The sequence below is a fragment of the Sus scrofa genome, chromosome 2 (genome assembly GCF_054392235.1).
Source record: "Sus scrofa isolate SSC_HxYL_T2T_F1_AM1 chromosome 2, Sscrofa_HxYL_maternal_Yorkshire_Landrace_v2.0, whole genome shotgun sequence".
NCBI lineage: Eukaryota > Metazoa > Chordata > Mammalia > Artiodactyla > Suidae > Sus > Sus scrofa.
The window spans coordinates 3,168,773-3,195,376 of record NC_139384.1 but is presented as its reverse complement, the minus strand read 5'-3'; the positions used below and the strand labels follow the sequence as shown (position 1 = coordinate 3,195,376).

Below are 26,604 nucleotides of genomic sequence, written 5' to 3'. Positions count from 1 at the left end.
CCTGAACCTGGGAGATAAGAAAGCCAGTCAGAGGTGGCACCTGCTCTTGGTGAGCTCACTACTGGGAATCAGGGAAAACACCTTGGAAGCGTCACCCGCCCACTCCCCCCCAAGCTGACTTGACTTAGACTCCGCACCACCGACAGCCAGACAGTGCCCAGTGGCATGTGGCAACGACGCCCCAACATTTTGGTTTGTGAAGTTTGTGCTCCACGAGTCAGACCCTTGGGGAGGAAGCATTTGCTTTAATTTATTAAAAGTGTATTTATTCATTTCTGTATCTGGAAGAACTAGCACAGGGCTTGGCCCATAGCAGATGTTTTTAAACGTTTGAGCAAGGATGAAATATGAATAGGAATAACAATGTTTGAGAAAGAAGAAAATGACTGCCCTTCGCTGAGTACCTCCCCAGCCAGGTGCTCCACCAGGTGCTCCGTACACGTTCTGTTTCTTAGAACAGCCCTGGGGTAGGTCTGTATCATTCTCCCATCTTACAGATTTGCCCAGATCCACATTGCAGTGTGAAGTGTCTGCTGGAAGTTTAACCAGGAGTGCCTGGCTCCAAAAAATCTGCCTTCTCCACACAGCGCCGAGGAACCTCAATATCAAACGCTGCCAATCTCTGCCTCCCCAGGTACAGCGGGAAAAGCTCGGTAATGAGTCTTGCGTAGAAACCGTGTCCTTCCGAATCGTGCAAGGGTCGGTTCCTAGGAGGCCCCAGGGGCCACACCCGATGCGAGCAGGTGACTAGCGCCTGGGCGCGCTCTCCAGCAAGGTGTGTAGCCGCGACTTTCCCGGAAGTGGCTGGCTCAGAACCTGACGACCAGAAGATGCTCTATATCGGCCTTTGTGTCCCCCGCGGCTGTAAGCAGAGATTTGGGGGCAGCCCCCGAGGTGGAAGACGCTGCCTGGGACGAGGACCTGAGCTGGGAGCCGGGAGCCGGGAGCCTGGAGCTGCCACCAGCCCGAGGCGCACCTACAGGGGCGGGGCCTGGAGGGCGGGGCTGCGATCACACTCAGCCAATCGGCATCGGAGAGGCGAGCCCGCCCTCCCTGAGGAGGCGGCGCTTGCGCACTTGGCCTTCCCGGCGCTCCTCCCTGGGGGGGACGGGGCGGGGCCTGCTGGCGGCGCTCGGCGCTGACGCTGCGCCGACGCGCCTGACGTCGGGCACGTTGACGCCGGCGACGCGCAGCCGGGCCCGCTCCTCCTGCCTCCGCCAGTGTCCGGCCGCGGGCCGGCCTTAGTGACTGGGGGCGGCGGGCCCGGGGCCGCGGGCGCGGGGCGGGCGGCGGGCGCGGGCTGCCTTCGTCGGGTCCCGAGCCCGCCTGGAGCGAGCAGCTGCCCGCGAGCCGCCGCGGAGCCTCCTCGCCCGCTCCCGCCGGCGAGCAAGGTAAGGGAGTGGGGGACTGAGGCAGGGTCGGGGCGCGGCGGGGCCCGGGGCGCCGGTCCCCTCCTGGCGGCGGCCCCTGCGGCTGGTGAATGTCAGCCTCAGTGGCAGGGGGCGCGGCGGGGCTCGGGGGCGGGGGAGAGACCCGCGGGACCCGGACGGGGGCCTCTCGGGGCCGTGCGCCGCCCCCTCCCCAGACCCAAGCACCGGGTGACCAGAGCGCCCAGTGACCCCAGCGCCGGCCGCGAGGGCAAGGACCTGTGGCCGCAAGAAGCCCCGACCCAGGCTGGGCTCCCGTGATGAATGGTTCTCGCCACCCTGGGGTCCCGGCTGCTGCAGCACCTGGTGCGGGTGCAGGCTGATCAGGTGTGTGCGATCCTGGGCACCTGCGTCCCGGGAGTCCGCCGAGTCCGGAACACCGCCGGCAGCCTGGGGAACCGGCTCCCCTGCTCCTCTTTCCGCCGTCATTATTTTAAGACACTTAATAGCCTCTTGTAATCTCACTTTTCACTTTTTCTTCCTTCCTAGCCGCCCACGGCTATATCGACCTGCTATATTTCCGTTGTGGAATTTTTTTGGGGGGTGCTGTTAACTTATGTAAGTTAGGTTGACTGACCAACCCTTGCAGCCGTTGAAAAACAGCTCTCCCAGCCCTTCAGGAGTCCAGTTCCGTTTAGCGCTCACCAAATCCAGCCCAAGAATTCAGGGAGCCGTCAGTCCTTCCCAGGAGCTGACTGCACGCATTCCTGTAAGATGCCTGATGGGGTTTTGTGCTTGTCAGTTTTACAGGCTGTATGCTCCTTCTGTGCTTTTCCTGAAAAGTGATTGGGTGGCCTGTGTTTTGACTTTGTCTCCCTCACCGAGAAATAGAAAGAAAGAAAAAAAAAATTACAGAAGCACACTTGTTTTCCCCAACTAGAAAGTACAGCTTTGCAAACAAAATACCACAGGGTTTGTTCTTTATGTGAGGGGTAGTCTTTGGTTTTTATGCCTTGACTGGATTATTTCAGTATTAACACCTTCGTCTTGTGTGTTCCCGGGCACCCAGGATTTGCATGTCTGTGTTTTCCCAGCCTGTTTATGTACAGAGCACAGGCAGGCAGATCGGAGACTCTCGAGGCTGTCAGCCTCTCATATATTAGCCACAGATCACCATAAAGGGCAGATTTGTGGCAGCCTTTCTCTTGCCCTTAATGACCAGGGTCTGGGTCTTTTTATTTCAAGATGATGTGCGAGGTGATGCCGACCATCAGTGAAGCGGAGGGCCCCCCAGGAGGGGGTGGGAGCCATGGGTCCGGCTCCCCTTCGCAGCCGGATGCCGATTCACATTTCGAGCAGTTGATGGTGTCCATGCTGGAAGAGAGGGACCGTCTCCTGGACACGCTGAGAGAGACTCAAGAAACGCTGGCGTTAACCCAGGGCAAGTTACACGAGGTTGGTCACGAGAGAGACTCCTTGCAGAGGCAGCTCAATACGGCGCTTCCACAGGTACGGAGGACTTTCACCTGCTCAGTTCTTCCCAAGCCTTGTTTACGGTGTTGCTGTCTGGGGGTGCGTCTTTTTCATGACCGCTTGTGAAACGGTGCTTCTGGTGTTTGTAAGTCACACATAGATAACGTTCCTGAGGATTACAGAATGAGCTCTGGTTCTCCAAAGTCCTGTGAAAACACCTTATCACGCTGGTTCCTTTCTTTGGGGCAGCAGGAGGAACCGCCTGGATTTGGAATAGCGCTCCAGAGTTGTTGAAAAGGGGCCATGAAGCAAGCAAGCAAGCTCCATGGCGCCTTCCGTTTTGCTGTCTTAAGCCATTCCTTGCCTAAACGTGTCCTTCCGTGGATATTATGTATTCCCAGTTTCCTAACAAAATCTGACAGACAGATAGGATTGATTTCCTAGGAAAAACATTTTTACAGTCTATCTTTCTCAGAACCCCTGTGTGTTGTGAGTGGCGTTTGTTTTAGGGCCTAGGAGCCTGACGATTGACTCCTTTGGAACTTTCTCTTTGGCAGGTGAGGATGATAAAGTTGATGGTCACACTGGAGTTTTTAATCTAAGTCGTGCTGCCTTTGGTCCAGGTTTTAAGGCTTTCCTTGTGGAGCTGAGCGCAGATCTAATGGCAGGTGCGGGGAGAGGGCTCAGCTAGAAGAGTGTGAGGCGGATGGCGCCGAGCGCAGCGGGAGATGTGTAGGTTACGCAGGTGTGTTTGAGCTCTGGGGTCCGTTTTGTTTATTCACAACAGGTGTCTTTACGGTGCTTTCGGGTAGACCTGAGCAAGCAAGCGTTTGTTGTCCTGACGGGTCTGCGGTGGTAAATTAGTAAATGAATAATTACAAGCCTTAATGCAGTTCTTGGCATTGGTCATTTCTCCTGAAGGATCGATCAGATAAGCCAAACATTTGGGTTTCCTTCTTAGCCACAATAACTTGATGTGAGTGCGAGAATGTTCTTTGCTGTGTTAGGAATCATTAAGTTTTTCCTCGTTTGAATCATAAATTACTGTCTGGGTCAGATTTTATTGCCACAGGCATAAAAGGATTGGCCCAATATATTTTACTGGGATTTTATTGCAGTGCATGTAAATCTTTTCAGTACTTTGGGGGTTTTTGGTTTGCTTTCCTAGTTGTACTTGTCTTCGTGTAATTTGCGGTACATACACTGAAGTATAGTTTTTCGAGAGGATGAGCACAGGAGACAACAGCAAGGGGACAGGAGTTTTGTGAAGTCCAGCCTGGGCCGTGGAGGTTGTCACACCAGCCGTGAGACAGTTGCCCGGTGATTTGTTTGTAGCTGCCCTGAGTCGTAGCCTGGAAATGCCTTGTCGCGTGGCCACTGTGGTGACGTCACCAGTTCCCCTGCCGCCTGAGCCCCTGCGTCGGGCGGGTCAGGAACATGGGACCCTTTCAGTAAACTTTGTTGGGATCTTCCCTTTCTTGGCGTTCGTCTCCTGTTTGGTGGCTGATTGTGTGACCGGGTAGGCATGGGCATACACTCCTGCCACATGATGTAGGCGGGAACAGTGTACTTAAAAGCTTACCTGCAACGTAAGACACATCGGAAGAAGGCACAAATCCTGCGGGTCCATTACAGTGAATTTTTCACTAAGTGAACACACCCTTGTGACCGCTGCCCAGATCAGGACACAGCCTCACCAGGCTTCCCAGAAGCCCCTCCCACCCACTGCCAGTCGTTGCCTCCCAAAGCCAACTCCGGTCTTGACTTTTTGCCAAGGTTGGGTTGGTATGCTCTCGACTTTATAGAAATGAAATAGAGTCATATGTGCATTTTGTTTCTTGATTCTTTCATTCAGCTGTGTCTCTGAGAGCCCCATACGTGTGCGTGTGTCTGTTCTTTCTCATCTGTTGCTTAGTAGCCCAGAGTAGGAGGGTACCGTCATTTAGTCTTCCCACTGTTGATGGGTGCCTGGGAGGCTTCTAGTTTAGCCAACGATGCCCTGCTTTTGGGGTGGATGTGTAAATATCTGTGTATGTAAATATTTGTATTGGGTGTGTTCAAAGGAGGAGCTCTGCCGGGGGGTGGAGGGTGTTCAGCCTCGGTAGGACCTGCCCCAGGTGGTGGTCTTGCCAGGGGCCCTAGCCCCAGGGCGTGTGAGCCGCTGGTTGTTCTGATACTTGGCATCGTCAGTTCTCTGGTAGTAGCTGTCTGGGGGCGTTGAGTGGTAGGAGCTCGGAGCTGTGGGAACTTGCTGCTCCCCGATGACCAGTAAACAGGCAGAACCAGCGTTTCCCTGGGGGCATTTACTGGCCATTTGCATACCTTCTTTGGCGAAATAATTGTCTTTCATCCAGTTTTCAGTTGGGCTGTTTTGTTTCTTACTGATTTGAACAAAAGTAATATGCATTTTCACTTATTAGATTGCCAATGCCCTCCCCCCCCCCGCCTTTTTGGCCATGCTGGAGGCTTGTGGAAGTTCCTGGACCAAGGATTGAACCCACACTGCAATAGTGACCCAAGGCACTGCAGTGACAACTCCGATCCTTAATCTGCTGCGCCACCAGGGAACTCCCTGAAGTTCTTTCTGTATGTGCTGAGTACGTATGTGTGCGGGAGATGTTTTTTTTACATTCTAGGGTATGTTTGCCTTTTCACTCTCTCAGTGGTGTCCCTTAAGAAGCATGTTTTTTTTTTTTTATTTTAATGCACCTCAGTTGACCTGTCTTTTTGATAATGTTTAATGCTTTGTGTTCATTGAAAGATATTATCCTGAAGTTGCATGAAGATATTATCCTGTAAAAACATTATTGTTTTATCTTTTGCCTTTAGATTTGTAATCCATCTGAAATTGATTTTTTTTTTTTTTTTTTTTTTTTTTTTTGCTTTTTTCAGGGCCGCACCCTTGGCATATGGAGGTTTCCAGGCTAGGGGTCTAATCGGAGCTACAGATGCTGGCCTACACCACAGCCACAGCAATGCCAGATCTGAGCCACGTCTGACCTACACCACAGCTCATGGCAATGCCAGATCCTTAGAGCCAGGGATCGAACCCGCAACCTCGTGGTTCCTAGTCAGATTCGTTTCCGCTGCGCCATGATGGGAACTCCTGAAATTGACTTTTGTTTATGGTCTGAGCGAGGGACCAGGGTTCTTTTTTCCCCTCTAAAACGTGCTCCAGTTGACCAAGTATAATTTGCTAAAAGAAGCCATCCTTTCTCCAGTGCACTGTGGTGTCATCTCTGTTGTAAATCAAGTGACTTTAAATGCATGGGTCCATTTCTGGACTCCCCTCTGCTCCATTCTTGTCTTTTCTGCACAGACACCACACTGCCTAAATTGCTGTAGATTTAGTCAGTCTCGATGTCTGGTAATTTCATTCCGACACCTGTGGACTGACTTAGTGTGATCTTAGCTAGTCTTGACCCTTTGCATTTTCAGATAAATTTTAGAATTTTAGATTGCTTGGCAGTCTTTCCCCAGAAGATGTGCTAGGATTTTGTGTTTGAATTTAATTTGTAGACCAGCGTGAGGAGAAATGACATCTGTTTAATATTGTTCTTACAATTCGTGGAAATAAGATTCATGAATACAATAAATTCTATTTTAGATCTTTATCTTAAAATTTTACTATTTTCTGGATATTTTATACATGTTTAATTAGGTATCTGATATTTTTATGCCATTATAAATTACTAGTATATAGAGACAGAATTGATTTTTCTGTATTCACTTGCTAAATCCATTTCTTTTTTTCTTTTTTTTTTTTTTTTTGTCTTTTTTTGTCTTTTTGCTATTTCGTGGGCTGCTCTCGCGGCATATGGAGGTTCCCGGGCTAGGGGTCGAATCGGAGCTATAGCTGCCAGCCTACACCAGAGCCACAGCAACGCAGGATCCGAGCCACGTCTGTGACCTACACCACAGCTCACGGCAACGCCGGATCGTTAACCCACTGAGCAAGGGCAGGGATCGAACCCGCAACCCCATGGTTCCTAGTCGGATTCCTTAATCACTGTGCCACGACGGGAACTCCCATTTATTTCTAATAATTCTTCTTGTAGTTTCTATGTATACACAGTTTGTATCTACAAGTAAGTTTCTCTTCTTTCCAATTGCTGTAACTGTTTTTCTTTTTCTTGCTTTATTATATGGACTCGGATCTTCAGTACAGTGGTTTACAGAAATAGTGAGAATAGATGTCCTTTTCTCACTCCCAGTATCCTAGGAAAACCTTTTGGTATTTCATCATTACATATTTGCTATAGCTTTTTCGTAGATTTTCTTTTTTTATGGAGGTTCCTAGGCTAGGAGTCCAATTGGAGCTGAAGCCTCCGGCCTACGCCAGAGCCACAGCAACTTGGAATCCGAGCCTGGTCTGCTACCTACCCCACAGCTCACGGGAAGGCTGGATCCTTAACCCACTGAGCGAGGCCGGAGATCAAACCTGTGTCCTCATGGATGCTAGTCGAGTTTGTTAACCACTGAGCCATGGCGGGAACTCCGACATTTTTATCAAATATGAAACTTGTCTATTCTTAGCATGCCAAGAATTTTTTAAAATCACTAATTAAAATTATTGCATTAGGAGTAGGCCAGCAGGTGTAGCTCCCATTGGACTCCTAGCCTGGGAACTTCCATGCGCCGAGGGTGTGGCCCTAAAAAGCAAAAAAAAAATTACTGCATTAAATTTTCTTAAATGTATTTCCTGGAAATTTTGAAACAGTCAAGTGATTTTTCTTTTATTTGCTGATTTAACTTTTCCTTGTTAGTATTTTGTTTAGGATTATTGCATACATATGTAAGGTCTGTAATTTTACCTTCTTGTACTTCTTGTCTTTGTTGGATTTTGGTATCAGGGTCACACTAGTCTCAGAAAACAAGGTGGAATTTACCCCCCAAAAGGTTCCTATGAGACTGCTGTTTTCGTCCTTAGATTTTTGGAAAAATTGATTGGAAAAACCAGCTGGTGTAGGGCTTTATTGTTTAGAGAGCTTTTAATTTCAGAATCAAATTTTTTTTTTTTTCCTCCTTTTTGGCTGCATATGGACTTCTCAGGCCAGGATTCATATCCGAGCTGCCGTTGCAACTTGTGCTATGCCTGTGGGAACACGGGATCCTTTAACCCTCGGTGCCGGGCAGGGGATTGAACCTGAGTCCTGGCCTTGCAGAGATGCCGCCAATCCTGTTGCACCTCCGCTGGAACTCCCAGATACAGATTTTTGCATGGAAATAATTTTTCTTTTATTTATTTATTTATTTTTGTCTTTTTGCCTTTTCTAGGGCCACTCCTGCGGCATATGGAGGTTCCTAGGCTAGGGGTCGAATCGGAGCTGTAGCTGCCACAGCAACGGGAGATCCGAGCCGCATCTGCGACCTACACCACAGCTCACGGCAACGCTGGATCCTTAACCCACTGAGCAAGGCCAGGGATCGAACCCGCCACCTCATGGTTCCTAGTCAAATTCGTTAACCACTGCACCATGACGGGAACTCCCGGAAATAATTTTTCTAATTTTATATTTCTTCTTGTGTCTATTGAGGTAAAGCATTCCCCCCATAGGAGTTTATTCAGACCATCCTAACTGTCCAGTGAGTAAGTGTGAGGTGCTTCATAATGCTGAACCACTTTACTGGGGGTGTAATACTCCCGTTTAAAAAATTCTTGCGGGCGCTCCTGTTGTGGCTTGGTGGTAACAAACCCGACAAGCATCCATGAGGACCTGTTCCATCCCTGGCCTCGCTCGGTGGATTAAGGATCTGGCATTGCCAGGAGCTGTGGTATAGGTCACAGACGTGGCTCAGATCTGGTGTGGCTGTGGCTGTGGTGTAGGCCAGCCGCTGCAGCTCCGATTCAGCCCCTAGCCTGGGAACGTCCACATGCCATGGGTGTGGCCCTAAAAAGACAACAACAACAACAAATCCTTGATATTGGTAATTTGTGCTTTGTCTCTTAAGTCAGTCTCACTAGGGGTTTATCAAATTTTTGTTGTTGTTGTTGTTAATGGCTATCCCTGTGTCACAGGATGTTCCTGGACTAGGAATCCAAGCTCAGCTGCACCTGCAACCTACACCACAGCTGTGGCAACGCCAGATCTTGGTAGATCTCTAACCTCCTGCGCCACAGCAGGAACTCCTTGCTGTCTCTTTCTGATTTACTTCACTTAGTATGATAACCTTAGGGCCACGCACGCTGCTCCAGATGGCATTGCTTCACACTTCTTACGGCTTAGTGGTACCTTGTTGTAAGTACGTACCACATCTTCTTTATCCATTCATCTGTTGATGGACGTTTAGGTTGTTTCCATGTCTTTGTGAATAAGCCAAATTTTCATTATCTTTTATGTAAAACTATTTTCTAATTTTCATTGTGGTTTTTTTCCTAAATTCAAAAAACTTTTTAAGAAGTATACCATTTAACTTCCTAGCATTGGGGCGGTTGGTTTCTCGTTATCTTTTTGTTGATTTCTGGCTTGATTCCAGGAAGATCCCTGTCTTATTAGTCTTTTGGGGCTGCAGTTATCACATACCACAGACTAGCTGACTTTATAAACAACAGAAATTGATTTCTCTTAGTTGTGGAGGCCGGGAAGTCCCGAGATTAAGGTGCCGGCAGATTCCGAGTCTGGTGCGGCCTGGTTCATGATGGCCAGCTTCTTGTCGCTGTCCTCTCAGGGTGGAAGGGGCAAGGGAGCACATTCTGCTCGTGTGACCTAATCACCTCCCAGGTCCCTACTGTCACCGTGAGGGCGGTGGATTTTGAGGGGACATAAACTGTCAATCTGTTGCAGCCCCTAAAGGTACCCCACGTTATTTCATTCCTTTGAAGTGAATTGAGCTTTCCTGACGGCCCAATATATGCTCATTTTTGTGACGGTCCCTTGGGCACTTGAAAATAATGTGTCTGAATGGGGATGCAGTGTCCTGTGTGTATGAGATCAGGTTTGTTCATCATGTAATTCGGATTCTGAAAGCCGCATTAAATAACCTGAAAAGAAATAGGGGAAGTTCATTTTAATGCATTTTATTTAACCCAAATACCCCAAATATTGTCATTCCAGTGTGTAATCAATGTCTGGAAAAAGCTAATTAGATACTTCACATTCTTTTTTCCTACTGAGGCTTTAAACGCACGCCGGGTGTGTGTTTCACACTTGCAGCACACCCCTGTGTGGAGCAGCCGCATGGCAGCGACGTCACAGCTGCACGTGACCGCGCACGGGGCAGCCTGGTTCCACACCCTTCCTTTTTTTTGTCTGTTCTGTGGGGCACTGAGAGCTGTGTCTTCAAGTCTCCCACTGTGATGGTGAATTTGGCTGTTCCCCTTTTCTAGCAGTTTCTGTGTATTTTGAGATTGTGTTATTAGGTACACATTTGGAATTCCTATCTTCTTGGTAGATTGAACTTGTATCATGAAATGTTCCCCTGTATCTCTAGGGATGCTTCTTACTTTGTTGGGTAGTAATATTCCCCATGTCAGTTTTCTGTTAGTGTGCTGGGGTGTCTTTTACTTTCACCTGTCTGTGGTCTTATGTCTTAACATGTACCCCTGTGAGTAGTGTATAGTTTTCATTTTACTCAGTGTGACAGTGTTTATCTTTTAATTAGGCTATTTGCTCTACTTAAATGTGAGCAGTGATGTTGCAGTTTATAGGCCCTACGTTACTATTTGTTTTCTATTTCTCCCGCCTATGCTGTGTTCCTTTTCTCTTGCCTTCTTTTAGAAGCCCGAAGTGTTTTTAAATTCTTTGCTTCTCTGTCAGGCGGTGGATGTATATTTGTAGATACAGCGTGTGTTTTACATTTAAAGCTAATTCGGTGCTTTTACCACCTCCCCGACACCACTCTTTCCTTTGGCACTTGAACTGCATTGAACGTCCTCCCATGTTTTGTGTTATTGTTATCATACTTTAAAATTTTAGACATGCTTTTGGCATTATCATTGCTTTTTTTTTTTATCTTTTAAGGGCTGCACCTGCGGCATGTGGACGTTCCTGAAGCTAGGGGTTGAATCGGAGCTGCAGCTATCAGCTTTCTTCACAGCCACATCAATGCCCGATGTGAGCTGAGTCTGTGACCTGCACCGCAGCTCGTGGCAGTGCCAGATCCCTAACCCACTGAGCGAGGCCAGGGGTGGAACCTGCATCCTCATGGATCCTAGTTGGGTTCTTAACCCGCTGAGCCACAACGGGAACTCCCATCATTGCTTTGTGCTGTTAATATCTGTTAGGATTTATTCTCAGTTACCCTTTTTGTTGCTCTTCACTTGTTTTTTCATATTTCTGTGAGAGACTTTTCTTTTTTTCCTGAAGAACTGCTTTAATTTTTTTTTTCAGTTCATATCTGTGCATGGTCAGTTGTCTCATTTTTGTTTGCCTGTAAAGTCTTCATTTTGCCTTTTTTGTTGGGTAAAGAATTCCAGGTAGGTAGTTTGGTTTTTGTTTTTTGTTTTGCTTCTGTTTTTCTCCAGCATTTTATAGATGCCAGTACATTATCTTTTGGCTACCTTTTTTTTCCTTGAAAAGTCAGCTCTTTTTTTTTTTTTTTTTTTTTTAAATAGTTGATTTACAATGTTGTATCAATTTCTGCTATACAATAAAGGACCCGGTATGCATATATGTATGCTTTCTTTTTCTCACATTATCCTCCATCACAAGTGATTAGATACAGTTCCCTGTGCTGTACAGGATCTCATTGCTTCTCCACTCCAAATGCTATAGTTTGCATCTACTAACCCCAAACTCCCAGTCCCTCCCCCTCTGCCTTGGCAACCACAGGTCTGTTCTTCATGTGTGTGAGTTTGTTTCTTTCCTGTAGACAGCTTCATTTGTGCCAAACGTCAGATTCCAGATGTAAGTGATTTCATAAGGTATTTGTCTCTCTTTCTGGCTTAGTTCACTTAGTATGAGAGTCTCTAGTTCCATCCACGTTAATGCAAATGGCATTGTTTTGTTCTTTTTTATGGCTGAGTAGTATTCCATTGTGTATATGTACCACTTCTTAATCCATTGATTTGTTGATGGATTTAGGTTGTTTCCACGTCTTGGCTGTTGTGAATAGCAGCGCAGTGAACATACAGGTACATGTATCTTTCTCAATGAGAGTTTTGTCCGGATATGTGCCCAGGAGTGGGATTGCTGGATCATATATATGGTAGTTCTATATTTCATTTTCTGAGGGACCTCCGTACTGTTTTCCGTAGTGCTTGTACCAACTTACATTCCCACCAACAGTGTAGGAGGGTTCCCTTTTCTCCACACCTTCTCCAGCATTTGTTTGTGGACTTACCACACAACATGAACAAAAGAAAAGTCAAAAACCACACGATCATCTCAGTAGATGCCGAAAAAGCATTTGACACAGTCCAGTATCCCATCCCTTTGTGATTAAAAACTCTTATCAAGGTGGGTATAGAGGGAACATGCCTTAACATAATAAAAGCTGTTTATGACAAATCCGCAGCCGATATAATACTCAAAGGGGAAAAGCTGAAAGCCTTCCCTCTGAAATCTGGAACAAGGATGCCAACTCTTACCACCTCTATTCAGCATGGTATTGGAAGCCCTAGCCACAGCAATCAGACAAAAGAAATAAAAGGTATCCAGATTGGAAAAGAAGCGGTAAAGTTGTTCCCCTATGCAGATGGCACGGTGCTATGTATAGAAAACCTAAGGATGCCGCACAGAGACTGCTCTAGCTGATCAGTGAATCCGCAAAGTAGCAGGATGCAAGATTCACATTCAGAAATCGGTTGCATTTTTGTATACTAGCAATGAAATATTAGAAAAGAAGTATAAAAATACAATGCCTTTTAAAAATCTCACCCCGAAATTAAATACCTAGGAACAAGCCTGACGAGGCGCCCTTGTTGTTGTCCCGTTAAAGGCAGTCCCTCTCTAACACTGGCTGCTTTTAGCACTTGTGTCTTGCCTTAGGCATCAGGAGGACTGCTGAAAACCAACATGTGGTCTTTGCTGAGTCGATGGCTTGATTCCTAAATCAATTCTGAAAACGTTTTGACCATTTTCCCTATAGGTTTTCCTTATTCAGCTTTGTCTTTCTTCCACTGTGAGGAGCCCTATTTTTAGGGACATCAGACCTTTTTAACAAGGTCTTTGGGGCTCCTTCTAGATATTCTAGACTTTTTTTTTAAACTGACCCATCTTTCAATTCCCTGAATCTCTCTTCACCTGTGTCCAATTTGCTGTTAAGCCCACAGATTGCATTCTGGATTTGTCACTATTTTCTTTCCTCTTTTCTTTTTAGGGCTGAGCTGCAGCATATAGAACTTCCCAGGCTAAGGGTCAGAGCTGTAGCTGCCAGCCTGCACCACAGCCCCAGAGGCACTGTTATTTTCAAGTTTGAAAATCTGTTTCGATTCTTGGAAAATTTCCCTTTTCTCAAGTGTATGTATATTATTTGTGTGTGTGTGTGTGTGTGTGTGTGTGAAGTATATTTTTGACCAGTTGAAGTTTGCCTCTGATAACTCTAGTATATGGGTCACCATATGTTTTGGTTCTATTTCTATTCTTTTTTCTCTTGGTCCTATTTGTTGTTGTGGCCGTTTTTTTCTTATTAGGGCCACACCTGTGGCATATGGAGGTTCCCAGGTGGGGAGTTGAATCGGAGCTGCAGCTGCCTGGGCCACAGCCACACCAGATCCAAGCCGCACTTGTGACCTGTTGCACAGCTTGCTGCAACGCAGGAGCCTTAACCCACTGAGCCGCAGTAGGAACTCCCGTTTTGGTTGGCCTTTTGTTGGGTGTTGGACGTTATGTGTGGAAAACCCCAGGTTTGGGTGATGCTGTCTTCCTCCAGAGCTTCCTCTGAGGCACACCCACAGCAGGGACAGAGGTCTTGGGTCCCTCGGGGACTGAGTGACTTGAGCCCGGAAGTTTTGGAAACCTCCGTCTCTGCGGCCTTCAGCCCACCCCCACCCTGGGGGCAGCCCTCCAGGGTCTGCGTTTGGGTGGGAGCTTGGGGCCTTCCCGGGGGCCCTCCTTCTTGTTGTCTCCTCAGCACCAGGAGGTTATTGCGACTCAGCTCCCTGGCCGGTTTGTGCAGCGCTGGGCTCTTTTCTGTGCCTCCCTTTTCTCGGGGAGTGGGGCTGGGGTTGGCCTGGTCCTTTAAGTCCTGGCTGGCTTGTGAGGCCTGTACTCGAATTTTTGTCTTCCCGGCCCCGTGGCCCCGTGCAGCGCTCAGCCAGCCAGTCCCCTCTGCCCGACCTGGCGCCGTCTCTCTTCCCAGCTTGCTGGTGCGCCCTTGGCCCAGGGCCCTGGGGAGGACGGCCGCTGAGCCTGCCCTCCCTCCGGGGGCTTTCCTGGGGGCCGGCTCGGGCCCCCAGCGCCTCTCTCTGGCCTCCAGTCAGACGTCACCGTGCCTTCAGCCTCCTGGCTCTTGGCGGGCCGGCCTCCCAGCGGCCGACGCGTGGACCAGGAAGTGGGGAGAAGCTGGGGTGGCCTCTCCGAGGGAGGCAGCCCGTAAACGTCAGAGTAGAGGCTTGATCACCCAGACTGACACGGGCGGAGAGAAGACCCCCGGCCTCGCCCGTACCCGCTCTGCGGTCTCCAGCCGGAGTCCCCAGGGGGCCCGTGTCGGACCTGAACCCGAAAGGGGGCCGAGCACGTGGCCCGCTCTCCGGAGGGAGACGCAGGACCTGCGCTGCTGCTGCTGCTCCTCTCTCGGCCCCGTGCCAGTGTCCCAGCCCCGCGCTGCTCTCCCCTCCTCCGCTTGCCCCGCGCCCGCCCTGGGCAGGCTTTGTGACACAGGCTGGCCGTGGCAGAGGCGGCGGCCGAGGAGGTGGGAGGGGCTGGGTGACCTTTGGTCTGTGACTTGACCGCACGTGGGGTTTCTTTTGCAGTGTTTACAAAAATTCCTGCCGTTTGTCGTCCCTCCGATTTCATCTTCGAGTCGAAAGTGACGATTTTAAAGTTGAGTGTGCTGATTTTACAGTCTTTTTGAAAAAAGCAACAGAGATTTTAAAAGGATGTCTCAGAGAACCCCAGTGTATAAAACCGAGGAAAGAGGACCTGTTTGGCTCGTCCTGGGGGAGCCTGGGTCGTGCCTGTCTCAGGCCTGCCAGCCCCTGTGGTGGGTATGGAAGGACGCGGGCCCTGAGGAGGACAGCCTCAGCCCACAGCTTTGTGCCCCTGGCCCAGGCGCGTGGGCAGTTAGAGCGAGGGCTGGGCTGGGCTGGGCTGGGTGCAGGGCAGCCTGCTGGGCGGGCCAAGGGGAAATGAGGAAGGTGGAGGCAGAGCCGGGCTGGGAGGGGGAGGGGAGATGGCACCGGGGCACCCACTGCAGAGACAGGAGGGCGTGACGCCTGTGGTGTGGCCATCACAGTGTGGGCACGGGTGCTCCTGAACCCCGGCAGTGCAGCCCCCACAGCACAGCATTGCCAGGCAGCCAGGGCAAGGCTGAGGAGCCCTGGGGCAAAGACTCAGCCTTTCTCAAGTGCAGCTCAAGGTCAGCGGGTCCAACACGCTGCTGATTTAATTTTCAGGGCGCTTAAGGTTTGCTCCAGCACTTTCTGCGCTTAAGTTAGTGCGTAAATTCGGGGCATTTCCTTGGAATCAGGGTAGGTAAAGTAGCTCAGTGGCCCTCACTCCGGGGGATTTGAGTGAGACCCCTGGGTTTCGGCGGAGACCCTCCTGTGAGCCTCAGGGCTACTTTTTAGTAGGAGGCGGGGTGGGCAAAACCTCGCCCTGGAGCCCGGCTGCTTGCCAGCGGTTTGGATTCTGGGACAGGCGTGGAGAGTCCTGATTGACTCGGGCTCTTCCCTCTGGGGTGCACGCTCAGCCTGTCACCTGTGTGGAAGCAGCCTGCCGAGTCCCCCCTGCACCTCTGATGGTCAGCCCGAGACAGAACCCCCGCCCCCCACGCAGCCCCCTGTGACGATTCCACTCCCCCCGTGCTGCCGAGACCCGGAGGGAGCCTGTCCCCGGAGAGCTGGCGTGACACATCCTTCCTGTGTGATCAGTACTGTTTTGCGATCCTGACCGAGAGAGAAGCAGAGGCTGGCTGAGCGGGGAGGCTTCCTGCTGGGGCCGCACCCGCCCCCTCCCTGGGGACAGGCCCTTCGGAGGGTCACTTTGCACTGAGACCCGAGGCTCAGGGCGCTTGCCCGCCACTGGGACCATGATCGGAGGGCGCAGGCGATGAGCAGCCTGGCCTCGCTTCAGGACGTGGAAGAGGGGCCAGCGCGCCTGGCCTCGGAGCCGGGGCCGAGGGAGAAGCGGGCGGCGGGCAGGGCCCTGCCCGGCCAGGAGCTGGGTTTTTGCTTTTGTTTTTCAGTTGCGGGCCCCGGGGCGTCTGGCCCCAGTGGGGGAGGATTGGCGGGGTAGAAACCGCTGGTCAGGGGGTGACCGGTGGCGCAGGAGCTGAGCTGCAGAGTTAGAGAGGCGACCGCTTTAACCCCTTCCGGCACCCGCCTTGTAAAGCACCGACCCGTACCTGCGCGTGATAGCGAGTGAACGTGAGGTTCCGATGGTGCCCTCAGGCATCTGCTGAGGGCCTGCCATGTGTCAGCCACTGTTGCAGGTGCTGAATACTCATTAGTATGTGGCAAGGCTCCATAGCCCAGAGGTTTTTTTATTTGGGCAGAGAGAAGCAGCAGAAAGAAGACTGTGTGGTTCCGTCTGAGCAGGTGGAGCTCGTGACCAGCGGTGCCGCTTTGCGGCCTGTGTCTGTTGGGGGGGGGGCTTCCCTGGCAGAAGCTGCTCCCCACTCTCCAGCCTCACCTGGTGCCGTGTCCCACACCTCCATCTGGGTGGCCGTGGGGCCTCTGGAGTTCAGTGTGGGCCCAAACCATCCTTTCCCACGTCCGTCCCCTCCTGAGAGGGCTGCAGTTTTCTGCCTTCCTAGTCAGGTGGGGACAGCCTCGCCCCATCCTCCCAGCCCTCGGCCCCTGTCTCTCGGAGCCGCCGTGGGGGCCACTGGCGAGATCTGGTGGCCCCCTCCTTCCGCCAGGGTGACTCGAGGAGGGGTGGAGCCCGGAGGCCTCTCCGCCCCAGCCTGCCGAGGTGTAGGCAGTTCCTTGCAGGCAGGCGGTGTGTTTTCCAGCAGCTTCTTTGTCAGTAGGCTGTTCTCTCGGAGAAGCAGACCCTCCTCCCCGACCGGTCTGCTGCCTCGAGCTCCTCATGCCAGCTGCTGTCGAGTAATCTGCAGCGAAGTCTTCCGCTGAACCAGTTTTGCCCTGTGTGTAAGATTCTCAAAAGTGCTTACATTCTGACGGAGCAGTTCCATTTCTGCTAAGGAAGTGGGTCTTAGCCGGAGGGAGCCTGAGCCTCGTGGCGTTCACCCTGACAGCTTGATACCACTCACTCTCTGTACTGGTGGGAAGTGGGAAGAGCAGCATGTGCCAGCCCCAGACCGTTTTAAAGCCGAGTTCCCGTCGTGGTTCGGCGGTAACAAACCCGACTGGGATGCACAAGGATGCGGGTTCGATCCCTGGCCCTGCCCCGTGGGTTAACGGATCCAGCGTTGCCACGAGCTGTGGTGTAGGTCGCAGACTCGGCTTGGATCTCGTGTGGCTGTGGCTGGGGTGTGGGCCAGTGGCTACAGCTTCCATTGGACCCTTAGCCTGGGAACCTATGTGGAGTCTTGGCCCTGGGGGGAAAAAAAAGAAAGAAACCATTTTAAAGTATGAACACCGTGTAGCGTGCACTCCACGGGGGTTTAACGTCTCCCACATTGCCTCCCAGCCGTACCGCATTTCCCCTGTTTTGGGCATCGCTTTGGGGGGGAGCCATTTCTGGTGTTCTTGGGGTGGGGTGGGCTCACTGGCTCAGGGCTGGTTGCAGACCGCTCTTTGACGCCCTCCCTCAGGACTCTGCAGGGCCATGGGCAGCCTGCCGGCACCCCCCCCCCCCCCCCGCCCCGCCGTGACCTTCCTGGTCAATGAGGATCCCCAGAGCTCCTGGGAGTTGACCTTCCCCTTGTGCTCCCGCCAGATCGCGTCTGGCTTCCCCAGCTCCGCCCCCTGTGAAGAGCGTCCCTCCTGTTCTGTCTCAGTCACTGGACCTGGGAGGGCATTTCCTCCGTGTGGTGGTCACTTGTCTTCATCCTGCCATGGATGCTCGCCTTGTCCCCTTGGAAAGGCTCCTGTGCCCCTTGTGGGGGACCTGTTAATCTCTGAATGTGCCTTTGTTTCCTGGCACAGAAGTCTGTCCCAGGCCCACTTTGTGTTTTTCCTGACCCAGATCCAAAGTCATCCCTCTGAAGAGCCTGGATTCCTTGTTGTGGGAGTGATTTGGGAACCAGCATCCGGGGCCAGGCGTGCTCATTGCCCCCGGGTTAGATCTTCTTGGCCCTTCTAGGGGACAGGGCTGGACAAAAACATTTCTTTCAAAAACCCCTGGATTTCATATTGATATTTCCTTACCAAATTAAAATGGAATCTTCCTCCTTAATCCTTAATTAATGTTATGTTTCTTGCCTTCTGCTGTTTCTTTTGGCCATACCTGCAGCATGCGGAAGTTCCTGGGCCAGGGATGGAACCTGTGCTACAGCAGTGTCAACGCCGGATCCTCAGCCTGCTGGCGAACTCCAGGGAATTCCGTACACTGACGGTTCTGATTTCTGATGATAGTAGCATTATTTTCTTTATCCTATGATGTACATAAAATAGTTACAGCATTTTAATACCATATTATTACAGTTAACCTACTGAATGAAGTTGTAGAATTTCTTTGCAGTTCTTTTGGGTCTTAGAATAAGTGTATCTTTTATATATAACTTTTTTTTTTTTCCTTTTTTGGTCCCTGAGGCATATGGAGTTCCCAGGCCAGGAATCAGATTCGAGTCCCAATTGCGACTTATGCCGTAGCTGTAGCAATGCTGGATCCTTAACCCACTGAGCAAGGCCAGGGATCACACCCACAACCTCATGGTTCCTAGTTGGATTTGTTTCCACTGCACCACGACAGGCACTCCACTAGTTGAGTTCTTAACCTGCTGAGCAACAACGGGAACGTCGAGTTAATTTTTTTCAAACACATAAAGCATTTACAGGGTTCAGAAATCAGAACTGTAGAAAAAGCTATTCTCAAAAATCTTGCTCTTCTGTCCCTGTCCCACCCGCCTCTCCTAAGTGGCGTAACCATGTGACCTGGTTGGCATGTGACCTGGGTTGTCTGTTATCCTGAAGCGGTCAGCACCGTCGCCCCTGTTCACTGTCAGAAATGAAGCACAGCTTGGGGTTTGTGGGCGCTGCCAGCGTTAATTAGAAATGTGCACAGAATGTGTCCACTTTGTAGGTTTTTTTCTCTGTAGCCAGAAGTGAACTCTTGGCTGAGTTCTGTAGGCTTGGATTGTGGTTCCTTGGCAGGGAAGGTCCACCCGGAGAATTCTTACTCTTGGCTTGAGGAGTCTCATTCTTATTCTGAGCAGGAAATTTCATTTTACTCTGAAAATAAATTTGGGAGCTTGAAGCATAGCTTAACATTGCCAAGTTTTTCTGCATTGCACACGGGCTAATTATCCCTCCTGCCTGTGTAGTTTTAAACCCCTGCCAGTGGGAACGTAAGCACTGGGTTGGTGTGTTGGCATGTGACGTCATCGCACCGTCCGCGCGGAGGTTTAAGTTCTGCTTGGGACTGATCCACGTTTCTGAGCCGTCGGCACCCTGAAATCTCGGGGTGCGCTTAAGCAGCTCGGTCTGCCTCTCCCCACCTTGAAAATACGAACCACAGCCCAAGGCCCGTGCCCTGTGTCCCCGAAGCGAAACAGGTGTGTCAGGGGAGACCGTCGCAGGCAGTCTGAGTATCACTGTGAATAGTGTGGCGTGTTTATTTTCATGCACATTAAGATACGAAGGACTTCAGTGGTGACTGAGTGTGGAGTCCAGCTGAGGCGAAGGGTTGAAGAGAGTCTGCATAGAATTTTCCCTTGCTGTCTTGTGGCTCAGCTCTGCTGCCTCCGCCCTGGGCACACACGGAACAGGGGCTGTCAGCAAGCTGGTGTTCCGTCCCGTGCTGTCGGAAGGCATGTCACCCCCAAACTGTGAGCGTGTCTCTGGCCTCCGGCAGACAGAGTGACCCAACGGAGAGCTGGAAAGCAGACCCATGGGTGTGCACCCGTCTCCCGCTTGGGCCTGTCTCTGTCCCAGGGCGGGACTCGGGGGCCAGCCTGCCTCTGTTCCCTTTGTCAGTGGCCTCGCAGAGAGGAGCCTTTAGCCTTCTCATCAGTCGGGACGGTAACTCTTGGCTTTTACTCAGCAAATACTCAGTGCGTGTCTCCGTGTGTGAGGCCCTGTCCGGGGGCTGTGTAGACAGATGTCTAGGGGATTAGATGAGATGAGAGCCAACGTTTACTTCCTCCCGGGCTCTTTGTGTGAATTCTCCCACTGAGGCCTCGCGAAGATGCTGTGGAGGCTACTTTAAACAGTGCTGGAGAGCAGGGCGCTACTCTGCACCTAGTTCATGGAGGAAGACGTGGAGGCCTGGGGAGGTTTGGGGGCTCCCCGGAGGCCAGCGGAGCATGAATGGTAGTCATTGTTTGCACCCAGGCAGTCTGGCTCCAGGCCTCTTCCTCCTGGCAGGAAAGCATGGGGCAGGCAGGGTGCCCGAGGTGCGCAGGCGAGGGGTGGTCCTGGTGCCAGTGTGAGCATCTCCGTGTCCAGGTGGCTCTGCCTTTGAGCATCAGGGCAGCCGCATGTGTGCCGGCGCCTGCAGGGGCACGTGGGGCAGTGCCTGGTGCTCAGCCCGGCGCCTGGCGCACAGCGGGGCGTCACGGGTCCACTGGATGCCTTCTCACCGCCTTCATCTGCTTTCTCCGATGTCCAGAATCTTTCAAAAGCCACCTGTTCTTCGACGTCTAATTCTATCTCTGACTGTTCTTTCGGCTTTTTCACTCGATTGATCCAGGATGTTTAGCATTTCTCTTGTTTTCTTCCTTCTGCCCAGTGCCTAACGAGGGGGTTCAGTGTGGTCTGGCTGTCAGGCCTCAGAGCGCCTGTGTCCCACCTGCCTTCTGTCAGCCAGCTCTTGGCTTGTGGCGCAATCGAAATTCACTAACCTGTGATTGCAACAGTGTTTCACTTTTGCTTTTGTTTTTTTGGCCTCCCCAGGGCATAAGGGGTTCCAGACCAGGGATCAGATCCACAACGCCAGATCCCAACCCCCTGTGCCAGGCCAGGGACTGAACCTGCGTCCTAGTGCCCCCAAGACGCCATTGACCGTCTTGCATCACAGCAGGGACTTCTGCAACAGTATTTTTAAGATAGCTCTAGACACATCACTCCTGCAGTAAATAAAAAAAAAAAGCTGTGGCAGGAAGCAGGCAAGGCTGCTCCTCCATCCCTGCCTCGGACGCGGGTATGACAGGGTGGCGAGTGGAGAGGATAGACGTTTGTGGCTCGGAGTCCTGAGGCAGTTCCTGTCCCAACTCTGTCACCACGTCACCTCTGGTGACTTCTCTAGAGTAAAACGGAACTAGACCCTGTCGCTGTGGGAAAAGAAGCCTGTTTCTGAAGGGTCTCTGAGGGCCCAGCTCACGAGGAAGAACAGTGCTGCCTGGAGCCTCTTGCACTGGGACCCTGGCTGCATGGGGTCCTGGAGGGACAGTAGGAAGGCCCTGGGAGTGAGCCGATGTCCAGTGTCCCTTCAGTGCTACGATTCTGCAAGTATCCTGTGGTCCCTGCACAGCCCTGCTCTGAGTGAGTGGGAGAGGAGGGGGCTCTTTGGCTGTGGGTTCGCCCAGAGGAGCTGTAGCCAGCGCCCCAGGGGTGAGGAGTGATGCTGGGAGGGAGGGGCTGCCACTCCTGGGGCATCGCCCACAGTTTGTCCTGCTGCGTCCAGCTGCAGGTACCATCCCTTCTGTGGGCAGAGAAGAGGTCTGTGAAAAGGGCATGGAAGCGAACAATAAGAGGAGAATTGCAAGGATTTTCTTTTTTTCTTTCTTTTCTTTTTTTTTTTTTTTTGTCTTTTGTCTTTTTTGTTGTTGTTGTTGTTATTGTTGCTATTTCTTGGGCCGCTCCCGCGGCATATGGAGGTTCCCAGGCTAGGGGTTGAATCGGAGCTGTAGCCACCGGCCTACGCCAGAGCCACAGCAACGCGGGGTCCGAGCCGCGTCTGCAACCTACACCACAGCTCACGGCAACGCCGGATCGTTAACCCACTGAGCAAGGGCAGGGACCGAACCCGCAACCTCATGGTTCCTAGTCGGATTCGTTAACCACTGCGCCACGACGGGAACTCCGTCTTTTTTTTTCTTTTTAATGGCCACACACATGGCGTGGGAAGTTCCCAGGCTATGGGTTAGGGATTGATTGGAGCTGCAGCTGCCGGCCTATGCCATAGCCAAAGCAACACCAGATCTGAGCCATGTCTGGGACCTACGCCGCAGCTTGTGGCAATGCCAGATCCTTAACCCACTGAGCAAGGCCAGGGGTCGAACCCACAGCCTCAGGGACACGTGTCGGGTTCTTAACCCCTGAGCCAGGCCAGGGATTGAACCTGCATCCTCATGGAGACTATATCGGGTCCTTAACCTGCCGAGCCACAGGGGAACTCCAAGAGTTTGCTTGAATTGCATTTGTTTCCGCACTGTGGGGGAGTGGCTTTTAACAAGTGTGCTGGAGCTGACTTACAGTGTGTTCGTTTCAGGTGCGCAGCACAGCGGATCAGCTCTGCATACACGTGTGTCCGCTCCTTTTCAGACCCTCCCCCGAGGAGACTATTGCACATACCGAGCAGATTTCCCGCGCGAGGCAGTGGGTCCTTGCCGCTTGCCTGTTTCATGTGTAGTGGCGTGTTTGTGTTAATCCCAGCCTCCTCATTTACCCTCCCGCCGTGTTGCGCCTTTGGTAGCCGTTAGGGTTGGTTGCGAAATCTTGTGAACAAGCTCTCTTTGCACCACTCTTTATGAGGTTCCACGTGGTCGTGATCTCGTGGTGCTCGTCCCACTGACTTCACCCAGTATGAGCGGCTCCGGGTCCATCCGCGCTGCTGCAGATGGCGTTCACTCCTGCTTTTTTATGGCCGAATAGTAGTCCATTGCATGTATGTACCACATCTTCTTTATCCACTCCTCTGTGGATGGCCGTTTAGGTTGCTTCCACGAGGAGGGGCTTTTTCATACTGGGTGACTTGGGGGTCGTGCTTAAGGGCCTGGGCGCTGGGGGCTGGCTCTCGCGGCTCTCTCGCAGCGAGCTGTCCCGCAGGCTCTGGTAGCCGCCTGCGCTTCTGCGAGGGGGGCCTGAGGCCTCAGAAGCACAGGACCTGAGCCGGTGTGGCCACCCTGAGAGTGCAAACGGGGGGACGTGCAAACTGTGTAGAAAGGTAAGGTGTGCACGGGAGCGGTCCCCGCCTCCGGCTGCCGTGTCCGCCGTGGAGGTGGTGTCGGAAGAGCCGCGTGTTCCTCACATGCGCTCACACTTCTCGCTGAGAAACATGGCTGAGGTTCTGGGCTGTGAAACCCTGAGTCACAAGTGGAATAAGCGTGTGCTCAGTCGCGGGGCTGCGTCCCAGACTGCAGAGACGTGAGCGAGCTGCCCCTGGGAGTGCCCGTGTCTCGCGGAAGGTGGGAGGGGCCGGCCTGGAGGCCCCCAGCCCTGTCCTGCTGCCGAAGCTCTGGTGAAGCTGGGGTCCGCAGTCTGCACCTGCACTGCCCACATTCTTGCCCGGAGCCGTGCTCGAGTGCCCGCCTCTGGGCACTGCGCGTTACTTCTGTTCAGAGTCTGGGCTCCAGACCTGTGATTGGTGAGCCTGGGGCTCTTCCTCACTGTCCCCAGATGCAGGAGAGGCCGGGAGGGCAGGGGGCTGGTGCGTCCAGCTCCTCCTCTGGGTCACGTGCTGTTCCTCACGGGCGCACCATCCCAGCCATAGGTAGGGCGCTCCGAGGCGGGGTGGCCAAAACGTGGACAGTTGAAGAAAGCAGTGTGGTGGTTGCTCAGGTGGCAGATGGCGAGGCCACTTCCTGGCTGCGATTCTCGGGGACAGGTGCCATGTTCAGCTCTCCTCTGCCCAACTCCCGCTTGAGAGAGGAAATAAGACAGTAAATAAAGACTGAAGTCAGGCGTTGGGATTTTCTCCCCCGCCAGCGCGCCGGTCTCATCACTGCCTTTTGTCGTGTGTGTTCCTGCTCCTGACGGTCACCCCTCCATTTCAGGGAGAATGTTTCACAGACCAGAAGCGATGCCTTTTTGGGGTGTGGGGCCTGAACCACCTGGGCGGTAGGAAGGCCGTGTGGGAGAAGCGGTGGGCGGTTAGAACAAAGGGTTTGAGTTGGGAAGAATGTACATTCCAGGGCTGTTTTCTGTGCAAGCCGTGGAAATAGTTGGTCTCAAAAAGCTGAACAATGAATTAAGAGATTGCTCAAAAGCGCATTCCTGCTGATGGTTCTGTGTGCTTTGTGCAGACCTGGAGGTTTGGTACTTTGCTTTTTGCTTCCCAGCTGTGTTGATAACAGCTATTAATGACTGTTATTAAAAGGGCCGGGTGCTGCCCGGCAGTGAGGCGTTTTCTGGTGTGCCTGCGAGTGTTAACACAGGAGCCGTTGGATGAAGCCACTTCCAGGCCAGCGCATCGCCCTGCCGCTCAGGCGCTCTCATTGCACGCCCGCCGCGGGGAGCTGGACTCCTCGGTGTCCCTTGGAATGCGTGTTTTCCTGTGCCTGGAGCCCTACCGCTCGTTGGGAGGTTTACAGTGAGACCCCCCCCGAGACCCACTGACACGCAGAATCCTCACTTCAGGCAGCCGACCACTGTCGGTCGCCGGAGGGGGCCCGCGCCTCCCTCTGCATTTCCTGCGCTCTCTGGCAGGGTTGGGGTCTGTCTTCCTCACACGGGGAGAGCCTCTGTGGGAAGAAGAATCGAGGCAGAGGAAGCGCCGGCCGCCCCAAAGGAGAGGGATGCGGGTACTTGCGTTGGGACGGAGGCATCGTGCTGGCGACGAGGAGACGTATCCACATCCTGGCCTCTTGCCCCTTTCTGTGGTCCTCGCGGAGACTTGCTGGCTTCCGTGGGCTCAGCTGCCCCTTCTTGAAGGTGACTGCCCTCAGCCCCGAGCTTTGTCCTGTGCTGTCGATGCAGCCAGGGGACGTCCTGCTGCGTCTCGTGTCCAGGCTTGTGCTGTGCCCCCGCCGTGCTCGGCCGCTTGCCCCCAGCCCCCACGGCCCCCCAGGCTGGCCCCGCATCACCCGTCCTTCCTCCCTCACGCTCCTCCGCCCGGCTCCTCGCTGGCCGTCCTCGCTGTCTCTCCTGTCCCGTCGTTATTTTCTTTGGTGTTCTGGTGTCCTCGCTCGGGTCCTGCCTGGCTTTCACAGCTCCTTTTCTGGCTCTCTCCAGCTTTCCCACACTTTTCCTCTATAAATACCCCTTCGCTCCAGCCAAATCCGTCTGCCCACTCTGCTCCCTTCCCTTAGGGCTTGGCCTTCTCGCTTCCCTTCTCCTGAAACGCCTTTCCCACCCCTTCTCATCCAAACCCCACCTGTCTCTCAAGGCCAAGGTTGACCCATGAGGTGTGCTCTCACCACCTCCCCTTCCTGCAGGGATTCAGGGTCTGTCCCGTCTCAGGAGAAGAGGTCTGATGCTTGGTGCTGGTTTTACTTTTTATTCCTTTTACCTTTCCTCCAGTTTTAAAAATGCCATTGGCTTTAAGAAAAACCCAGGTGGGAGTTCCCGTTGTGGCACGGCAGAAACGAATCCTACTAGGGTCCATGAGGATGCAGGTTCGATCCCTGGCCTCGCTCAGTGGGTTAAGGATCTGGCATTGCTGTGGCTGTGGTGTAGGTCGCAGACGCGGCTTGGATCTGATGTTACTGTGGCTGCGGTGCAGGCCGGCAGCTGTAGCTCCTATTCGACCCCTAGCCTGGGAACCTCCATGTGCTGCCAGTGCGGCCCTAAAAAGCAAAAAAAGAAAAACACAGGTGAAGTAGTAGAATCAGGTGTATGTCAAGGTCATCCTGAGGGGACAGAAGAAATCTCCAAAAGATATCCCAGGGGGTGTGGCCGCCCCTTTCCTTCCCCTCGGTGACGGGGACGGTGGCGGTGGCGGAGTTCCTGGTTGACTAACAGTCGCTTCCTTTTTGTTAACTGCTGACTGATTTCTTCTTTTCCACCCAGTCTCTTTCCCCCACCCAGCCTGTTTCAAGTCTTAGATCCTCTGCTTCCTCACTGAGGTTCTCATCGCAGCCGAGGTATTTGCCTTCTGAGACTGCTTTGTCGTCTTTAAAATAGGGATACTTCAGATGTCCCGGGGTTGTAGGTGGGTTTGGTGAGAACCAAAGTGCAGCATCCACTACAGGGAGCTCCATTGTGGCTCAGCGGGCTAAGAACCCAGCTAGTATCCATGGGGACACGGGTTTGATCCCTGGCCTCTCACTGGGTTAAAGATCCGGTGTTGCCGTGAGCTGTGGTGTAGGTCACAGATGTGGCCCTGATCCTGCGTTGCTGTGGCTCTGGTGTAGGCTGGCAGCTGCAGCTCCCGTTCGACCCCAGCCTGGGAACCTCTGTTTGCCACGGGTATGGCTCTAAACTGGGAAAAAAAAAAATCACATCCACTCCAGGAGCCTGCGCAGAGCACACGTTCGTGAAACAGTGGCGTCTGTCTGCAGACCCCCTCACCCCCCTCAGCGCAGCTGGTCGGGACGGGGCAGCTCAGCCTGCGTGCGGACTTGGCTTTGGTGTTTCCCATACCACCTTCCCTGGAGATAACATAACGTCTGTATTGGGGTCCTGAGTCCCAAGCCACTTATTAACCAAGTGACCTTTGTGCTTCACTAACCTGCCTGGGCCTGTGTTCTGATTTGTGAAATGGGTCATCATGTGTGC

At 52.5% G+C, this 26,604-nt stretch overlaps 1 protein-coding gene across 11 annotated transcripts in view; it reads left to right on the top strand.

The window, feature by feature from the left end:
* Positions 1 to 1,187: 1,187 nt before the first annotated feature.
* PPFIA1 (PTPRF interacting protein alpha 1) overlaps positions 1,188 to 26,604 on the top strand; it is a 91,498-nt gene continuing 66,081 nt past the window's right edge. For 9 of the 11 annotated variants that reach the window (XM_021082669.2, XM_021082667.2, XM_021082666.2 and 6 more), the window contains exons 1-2: positions 1,188 to 1,391; positions 2,613 to 2,876. In XM_021082669.2, the coding sequence (XP_020938328.1) occupies positions 2,613 to 2,876 (264 nt within the window). In that variant the 5' untranslated portion in view covers positions 1,188 to 1,391. The remainder of the gene's footprint in view (positions 1,392 to 2,612; positions 2,877 to 26,604) is intronic. The other 2 variants (XM_085010468.1, XM_085010469.1) reach the window with 2 other exon arrangements.